Source organism: Salvelinus sp. IW2-2015, unplaced genomic scaffold (genome assembly GCF_002910315.2).
Source record: "Salvelinus sp. IW2-2015 unplaced genomic scaffold, ASM291031v2 Un_scaffold4143, whole genome shotgun sequence".
Lineage (NCBI taxonomy): Eukaryota > Metazoa > Chordata > Actinopteri > Salmoniformes > Salmonidae > Salvelinus > Salvelinus sp. IW2-2015.
This window is the reverse complement of record NW_019945415.1, coordinates 16422-25891: the sequence shown is the minus strand read 5'-3', so window position 1 is coordinate 25891 and position 9470 is coordinate 16422. Positions and strand designations below refer to the sequence as shown.

The 9470-nt window shown below is 45.9% G+C and overlaps 1 protein-coding gene and 1 long non-coding RNA gene across 2 annotated transcripts in view; one reads left to right on the top strand and one right to left on the bottom strand.

Annotated features, from left to right (window-relative positions):
• LOC139026217 (uncharacterized) overlaps nucleotides 1-252 on the bottom strand; it is a 12664-nt gene extending 12412 nt beyond the window's left edge. Inside the window, exon 1 of the long non-coding RNA XR_011477969.1 lies at nucleotides 167-252. This is a non-coding gene — a long non-coding RNA (uncharacterized lncRNA). The remainder of the gene's footprint in view (nucleotides 1-166) is intronic.
• eif4e2rs1 (eukaryotic translation initiation factor 4E family member 2 related sequence 1) overlaps nucleotides 1-516 on the top strand; it is a 28603-nt gene extending 28087 nt beyond the window's left edge. Inside the window, exons 8-9 of the mRNA XM_024143560.2 lie at nucleotides 146-235; nucleotides 389-516. Coding sequence (XP_023999328.1) covers nucleotides 146-235; nucleotides 389-428 — 130 coding nt within the window. The 3' untranslated portion in view covers nucleotides 429-516. The remainder of the gene's footprint in view (nucleotides 1-145; nucleotides 236-388) is intronic.
• Nucleotides 517-9470: the final 8954 nt, after the last annotated feature.

Sequence of the window (9470 nt, the reverse complement as noted above, 5' to 3'; positions counted from 1 at the left end):
ATTTCTAGACGCGTCACCCTGATCGCTGGCCGTCTTTATTCCAATATAGAGGATGGTGTCTTCTGTAAACACCAGAACATTACACAACTACCTGATCGCTGGCCGTCATATAGACAGGAATGTTTCTCCCTGTAACACCATTACACACTAACCGAATCCGAGACACTCTTCGACGCGTCCTGAACCTCCCTCCCAACACCATCATGGAGTACAAGACACACAACGACAGCCTCAAGTACGATTCACACACACACTCCCACCTAACACCATCGTGGACACACACACTCCCACCTAACACCATCGTGGACACACACACACTCCCACCTAACACCATCGTGGACACACAACGACCACTCAGTGTTTATTGATCTGTGTGTTTTCTTCTTAGGGATAATTCCAGCTTCCGCAACACAAAGATCACCCTGTGAAGAGATGGAGGGAGACGGAAGAGTGGAGAGACTGGAGTGGAGGGAGGGAGAGACTGGAGTGGAGGGAGGGAGAGACTGGAGTGGAGGGAGGGAGGGAGAGACTGGAGTGGAGGGAGGGAGGGAGAGACTGGACTGGAGTGGAGGGAGGGAGGGAGAGACTGGAGTGGAGGGAGGGAGAGACTGGAGTGGAGGGAGAGAGAACGTTTTCTCCCTCCCTCCACTCCCATCTCTGCCTCTCTCTCTCACTCAGAGATTTTTCACTGTGGAAATAGAGTAGTGTGTTTTTGCAGCTTGTCCCTGAGTTACAACAGGCCAGTGTGGGACCAACTGTGTGTTCTTCCATGACAATACAGAAATAAAAGTGTCTTTGGTATACTGTCTGACTACTTCCTGTCTGACTACTTCATTATTACATTAACCCTTATCTTGACCAGTTTTTTTTTTAACCCTCCTAAATGTGACCTGTGGAATGCGCATGTCATGTTGACTTGGGAGCCCGATATGGTTCCATGTGATTGTTTCCAGTCCAGCGCTCTCAGGCCGTTTACATTTGTATAATTTGAGGGGCGGAACAAAAATGTGAGTGCGAGAGGGAGGTGACCAGGGGTGCTCTGAGGTACCGGGATTAAAAAAAAATAAAGCGTAGTGTAGAGGCACTGACAGACGTATTTTTAGAGATGCAGTGCCTTAGACCGCTGAGGTGCAGTGCCTTAGACCGCTGAGAGGCAGTGCCTTAGACCGCTGAGAGGCAGTGCCTTAGCACGCTGAAGAGGCGGTGCCTTAGACCGCTGAGCAGGCAAGCCTGACCTGCTTAGACCGCTGAGAGCAGTGCCTTAGACGCTGAGAGGCAGTGCTTAAGACCGCTGAAGATGCAGTGCGCTTAGGACCGCTGTAGAGGCGATGCCTAGACCCAGCAGCTATCCTAACAGGCCTTAGACGCTGGATGCGTTGTGCTATAGACCACGCTGAGAATAGGAGTTGGGCCGTTAGACTGATGGGCTTTAGACCCCTTGAGAGCATGCCTTGCACGCTGAGTCGTTGCCTATGACCGCTTGTGCCAGACCGCGAGACGTGCCCTTAGACCGCGAGGTGACAGATGCCTTTAGACACGCTGAGACGTGTTTTCATGCTTAGACCACCTTGAGTGTGCAGTCCTTAGACAAGCCTGAGATGCAGTGCCTTAACCGCTGAGTTAGCAGTGCCTTAGACCTGAATCGGTGCAATAGATGCAGTGGTAGACCATAGTGCAGCCAGACCGCTGAGAGGCAGTGCCTTAGACCGCTTGAGAGGCGTGCCTTAGACCGCAGTGAGTGCAGAGCGATCAGTTGCCTTTAGAACCGCTGAGAGGCATGCCTTAGACCGTGTCATGCTAGACGCAGCAGTGCCTTCAGAACGCTGAGAGGCAGTGCCAGACCGCTGAGAAGGCAGTGCCTTACGCTAAGCAGCCTTAGACCGTGAGAGGCAGTTGCCTACCTAGAGAGCCAGCCTGAGGGAGGAGGCAGCTTAGCGTGGGAATCCTTAGACCGCTGAGGTATCTAGCCTGAGTGCGTCCTTTAGGACCGCGAGAGGCAGTGCCTTAGACCGCTGAGAGGCAGTGCCCTTAGACCGCTGGAGATGCCAGTGCCTTAGACCGTGAGATGCAGTGCCTTAGACCGCTGAGAGCAGTTGCCTTAGAGCGCGATGAAGCCTCAGCTGATGCAGTGCCTTTAGACCGCTGAGAGCAGTGCCTGGAGACGCTGAAGCCGCAGTGCCTTAACCGCAGAGAGCAGTGCCTTGACCGCTGAGATGGCAGTGCGAGCTATGAGTGCAATAGCCGCTGAGATGCCGAGTGCTTAGACCACTGTGATGCAGTGCCTTAGACCGCGAAGAGGCAGTTGCCTTAGACCGCTGAGAGGCGTGCCTTAGACCGCTGAGAGGGCAGTGCCTTAGACCGCTGAGGTGCAGTGCCTTAGAACCGCTGAGATGCATTGAGTGGAACTGCCTAGACGCTGAGATGCAGTGCCTTAGACCGCTTGAGAGCAGTGCCTTAGACCGCTGAAGGGCAGTGCCTTTAGACCGCTGAGCAGGCTTAGGATGAGGCATGCCTAGGACCGCTGAGATGCAGTGTCCTTAGACGCCGCTGAGAGGCAGTTTGCCTTGAGATCAGTCCTAGACGCAGATGCAAGTGCCTTCTAGACCGCTGAATGCAGTGCCTTAGACCGCTGAGATGCAGTGCCTTAGATCCGCTGAAGATGCAGTGCCTTAGAACCGCTGAGAGCAGTGCCTTAGACCGCTGAGAGGCAGTTGCTTGCCGTAGAGCGTGCCTTAGACCCGAGGCAGTGCCTTAGAACCGCATGAGGTGCAGTGCCTAGACCGCTCTGAGAGGGCAGTTGCTTAGACGGCCTGAGAGGCAGTGCCTTAGAGCGCTGGATGAGGAGCTCCACACCTGATAGGCCGAATAGTGGAACCCCAGAATGAGAGCTCCACATAACCAGTGACGAAAGGACGACAAGACACAACAATACCGTGTTCGTTATCGCGCCTTCCCTCAACTGATTCTACCGCTACCAGTTGTTTTACGTAGATCTGTCCATGAAGAGATACAGTAACGCTCTGCTCTAACTCTGGCCTCTAATCTATGCTTTGGTATAGTAGACTAACGTTTTATTGATTCCCCCTTTATTTAACCAGGTTATGCCATCGTGGCGCGCATCGTGCATACATGTATTTTGTCCCCCCACACCAAACGCGACCCGACCACACAGTTAAAATATTCAAAACAAACTCTGAACCAATTATATTTAATTTGGGGGATCAGGTCGAAAAGCATTCAAACAGTTATGGCACTTTTGCTAGTTAGCTTTGCACTTGCTAGCTAATTTGTCTTATTAGCTTAGCTTGCTATTGCTAGCTAATTTGTCCTATTTAGCTAGCTTGCTATTGCTTGCTAATAGTCCTGGGATTAAACATTGAGTTGTTATTTTTACTGAAATGCACAAGGTCCTCTGACGTCCGCCAATTAATCCCACACAAAACAGTCCAATCGAATCTTTCTCATCATCTCTCTTCGATTCTAGTCATTTCTCTTTCTTCTACATCTCTTCTTCCTTCCCAGGCTTTTTCTTCTCTGTAGACTTTATATTTGCGATTGGCAACTTTCATAAATTAGAGTGCATTTTTATTGAAGACCTATGCTAGAACTTACTGTCTCTATTATATTATGACAGGACCAGCTAAAATCTAACTGTCTTACTATATTAAGACAGACCAAGCTACATCTACTGTATGATTATTTATGACAGACCTGCTAGATCTACTGCCTCTACTATATTTAGACAAAGACCCAGCTAGATCTATGTCTCTATATATTCAGACAGACTGCCTAATCTACGTGTCTCTATTATATTATGACAGACCAGCTTATAGATCTACTGTCTCTATTATATTATGACAGACTACGGCTAGATCTACTGTCTCTACTCATTTATGAACAGCACTAGTAGATATTTGTCTCATATATTATGAAGACAACAGCTAATCTACTGTTCTATATTAAATGACAGACCAGCTACATCTACTGTCTCTAGTATATATACACGACCAGCAATATCTAATGTCTCTATTATATTATGACAGACTAGCTAGATCTAACTGTCTTATTATATTATGACAGAACCAGCTAGATCTAATAACTCTAATTACCTACACTGCTCAAAAAAATTAAAGGGAACACTTAAACAACACAATGTAACTCAAGTCAATCAGCAACTTCTGTGAAATCAAAACCTGTCCAGTTAGGAAGCAACACCTGATTGACAATTCAAATTCACATTGCTTGTTGTGCAAATGCATGAAGACGAAAGGTGGAAATTATAGCAGATTAGCAAGACACCCCCAATTAAAGGAGTGGTTCTGCAGGTGGTGACCAAGCCACTTCTCGTTCTATGCTTCCTGGTGATGTTTTGGTCACTTTTGAATGCTGCGGTGCTTTCACTCAGTGTGTAGCATGAGACGGAGTCTACAACCCACACAAGTGGCTCAGTAGTGCAGCTCATCCAGGATGGCACACAATGCGAGCTGTGGGCAAGAAGGTTTGCCTGTGTCTTGTCAGCGTAGTGTCCAGAGCATGGAGGCGCTAACCAGCGAGACAGGCCAGACATCAGGAGACGTGAGGAGGCCGTAGGAGGGCAACAACCCAAGCAGCAGGAACGCTACCTCCGCATTGTGCAAGGAGGAGCAGTGGTAGCGACTGCCATAGCCCTGCAAATGACCCAGCAGGCGACAAATGTGCATGTTCAGGCATATGGTCTCACAAGGAGTCTGAGATTCATCTCGGTACTCAATGGGCATCAGGCTACCTCTGGCGAGCCCAATGGAGGGCTGTTCGGCCCCCCAAAGAAATGCCACCCCAACCATGACTGACCATCGCCAAACCGGTCATGCTGGAGGATGTTGCAGCCAGCAGAACGTTCTCACGGCGTCCTCAAACTCTGTCACATGCTTAGTGTGAAACCTGGCTTTCTTCTGTGATATGTGCTCGTCTCTGCATGGAGAAGACGCTGACCTGTCTCCATAACTCTAATATAACAGACTGATGACCTGTCTCCATAGCTTATATACAGACTGATGACCTGTCTCCCATAGCTCTTATATAACAGATGATGACCTTGTCTCCATAGCTTTATATACAGACTGAAATGACCTGTCTCAGATAGCTCTATATACAGACTGATGACCCCTGTCCTCATAGGCTCTATATCACAGCACTGATGACCTGTCTCTCATAGCTCTATAATAACAGACTGATTGACTGTCTCCATAGCTCTATATAACAGACTGGATGAACCGTCTCCTGATGACCTGTCTCCATAGCTATATAACAGACTGAGAACCGGTCTCCTAGCTCTATATAACAGACTGAATTGACCTGTTCTCCATACGCTCTATATAACAGAACTGATGGACCTGTCTCCATTAGCTCTATATAACAGACTGAGACCTGTCCTCCAGAGCTTCTCTATAACAGACTGGAGACCTGTCTTCATAGCTCTATATAAAGACTGAATGACGCTGTCTCCATAGCTTCTATATAACATAGACTGATGACCTTCTCATAGATCTATATAACAACTGATGACCCTGTCTCCATAAGCTCTATATACAGCTGAGACTGTCTCCATAGCTCTATATAACAGACTGATGACTGTCTCCTGAATGACTTCTCCACTAGCTCTGATATAACAGACTGATTACCTGTCGTCCATACGCTCTATATACGACTGATGACCTGTCTCCATAGCCTATATAACAAGACTGAATGACCTGTCTCATAGCTCTAATATATACAACTGATGACTGTCTCCATAGCCTCTATATAACAGACTGGATGACCTGTCTTCCTGGTGACCTGTCTCCATAGCTTAAATAACAGACTGATGACGTCTCTGGATGACCTGTCTCCAGAGGCACTATAATAACAGACTGATGACCTGTCTCCATGCCTATATAAACAGACTGCATGACTGTCTCCATAGCTCTTATAACGACTTGTGATGACCCTGTCTCCATAGATCTATATAAAGACTGATGACCTGTCTCCATAGCTCTTATATAACAGGCTGAATGACCTGTTCTCCATAGCTCTATATACAGACTGTATGACCTGTCCCCATAGCTCTATATAACAGACTGGGAATGACTGTCTCCATAGGCTCTATATAGCAGACTGATGACCTGTCTCCATAGCTCTTATATACAGACTGATGACGCTGTCTCCATTAGATCTATATAAAGACTGATGGACTGTCTCCATAAGCTCTATATAACAGGCTGATGACCTGTTCTCCGATAGCTCTATATACAGACGATGACCTGTCCTCCCATAGCTTAATATCAACAGACTGATGACTGTCTCCATAGCTCTATATAACAGACGATACCTGTCTCCATAGCTCTATATACAGACTGAATGACTGTCTCCATAGCTTCTTATAACAGACTGATGACCTGTTCCCTGATGACTGTCCCTCCATAAGCTCATATAGACACGACTGAATGACCTGTCTCCATAGCCTACATAACAGACTGATGACCTGTCCTCTGATGACCTGTCTCCATAGCCTGTATAACAGGCCTGAGACCTGTCTCATAGCTCTATATAACAGACTGATGACCGTCTCCATAGCTTCTATATACACAGACTGATGACCTGTCTCCATAGCTCTATATAACAGACTATGACCTGTCCTCCTGATGACCTGTCCCAGAGCTCTATATAACAACTGATGACCTGTCTCCATAAGCTCTAATAATAACAGACTGACTGACCTGTCCTCCATAAGATCGATATAACGACTGATGACCTGTCTCCATAGCTCTATATAACGAGACTGATTGACCTGTCTCCAATAGCTCTTATATAAACAGACTGAGACCTGTCTCCATAGTCTATAATAACAGACTGATGACCTGTCTCCAGTAGCTCTATATAAACAGACTGATGACCTGTCTCCAGAGGCTTCTATATAACAGACTGATGACTGTTCCATAGCTCTATATGAGACTGATGAACCTGTCTCCATAGATTATATAACAGACTGATGACCTGTCTCCTGGTGACTCTGTCTCCATACGCTCTATATAACAGACTGATGAACCTGTCTCCTTGACGACCTTGTCTCCATAGCTCTATAATCAGGCTGATGACCTGTCTCCATAGCTCTATATAACACAACTGATGACTGTCTCTGATTGACCTGTCTCCATAGCTCTATTACAGACTGATGACCTGTCCTCAAGAGGCTCTATAATAACAGACCTGATGACCTGTCTCCATGGCTCTATATACAACTGAGACCTGTCTCCATGGCTTATTATAACAGACTGATGACCTGTCTCCATGGGCTCTATATAACAGACTGTGACCTGTCTCCATAGCTCTATATAAGCAGACGGAATGACCTGTCCTCCATAGCTGCTTTATAACAGACGATGAACTGTCTCCATAGCTCTATATAGACAGACTGTGACACTGTCCTCCGATGACTTGTCTCCATAGCTTCTATACTAAAGACTGATGACTGTCTCCATAGCTCTATATAACAACTGATGACTGTGCTCCTGATGACCTGTCTCCACAGCTCTATATAACGACTGATGCCTGTCTCCATAGCTCTAATATAACAGACTGATGAACCTGTCTCCATAGCTCTATATAACAGACTGATGACCTGTCTCCATAGCTCATATATAAGCAGACGGGATGACCTGTCTCCAGAACTCTATATAACAGACTGATGACCTTTCCATAACCTATATTACAGACTGATGACCTGTCTCCAATAGCTCTAATAAACAGACTGGAGACTGTCTCCTGAGTGACCTGTCTCCATAGCTCTATATAACATGACTGATGACCTGTCCCTCATAGCTCTATTATAACAGACTGATGACCCTGTCCCATAGTCTATATAAACAAGACTGATGACCTGTCTCCATAGATTCTATATAACAGACTGGATGACCTGTCTCCATAGCTCTATATAACAGACTGATGACCTGTCTCCATAGCTCTATATAACAGACTGATGACCTGTTCCATAGCTCTTTATAAACAGACTGATGACCAGTCTCCATAGCTTACTATAACAGACTGATTGACTGTCTCCAACTAGATCTAATATAACAACTGATGAGCTGTCTCCATAGCTCTATATAACAGACTGAGACCTGTCTCCATACGCTCTAATATAACAGGCTGATGACCTGTCTCCATAGCTCTATATACAGACTGATGAACCTGTCTCATAGCTTCTATATAGCAGACTGATGACCTGTCTCCATAGCTCTATATAACAGACTGATGACCTGTCTCATAGCCTCTATATAACAGACTGAGACCTGTCTCCATAGGCTCTATATAACAGACTGAGACCGTCTCCTGATGACTGTCTCCCATAGCTCTATATAACGAGCTGATGAACCTGTTCCTCATAGCTCTATATAACAGACTGATGACCTGTCTCCTGGTGACCTGTCTCCATAGCTCCTTTAATATAGCAGACTGACCTTCTCCAGAGCTCTATATAAACAGACTGATGACCTGTCTCCTAGCTCTATATAACAGACTGATGACCTGTCTCCAATAGCTCTAAATATAGCAGACTGATGACTGTCTCCATAGCTCTATACTAACAGACTGATGACCTTTCTCGCATAGCTCTATATAGCAGACTGGTGACCTGTCTCCATAGCTCAATATAACAGACTGGTGACCCTTTCTCATAGCTCTATTACAGACTGATGACCTGTTCCAATAGCTCTATATAACAGACTGATGACCTGTCTCATAGCTCTATCTACAGACTGATGACCTGTCTCCATAGCTTCTATATAACAGCTGATGACCTGTCTCCATAAGCTCTATATAAACAGAACTGATGACCTGTTTTTCCATAGGCTCTATATAACAGACTGATGACTGTCCTCCACATATCTATCTAACATACTGATGGCCTGCTCCATAGCTCTATATAACAGACTGATTGACCTGGCCTTCCATAGTCTATATAAAGACTGATGACTGTCTCCAAGCTCTATATAACAGACTGATGACCTGTCTCCTGATGACCTGTCTCCATAGATTCTATATAACAGACTGATGACCTGTCTCCATAGCTCTATATTAACAGACTGATGACCTGTCTCCATAGCTCTATATAACAGAACTGATGACCTGTCTCCATATCGCTCTATATAGACAGACTGATGACCTTGTCTCCTGATGAACCTGTCTCCATAGCTCTATATAACAGACCTGATGACCTGTCTCCATAGCTCTATATAACAGCTGATGACCTGTCTCCATAGCTCTATATAACAGACTGATGACCTGTCTCCAGTAGTCTATATCACACTGATGACCTGTCCTCCATTAAGTCTATATAACAGACTGATGACCTGTCCTCCTGGTGACCTGTTGTCCATAGCTCTATATAAAAGACTGATGAACCCTGTTCCTGATGACTGTCTCCAGAGCACTATATAACAGACTGAATGAACCTT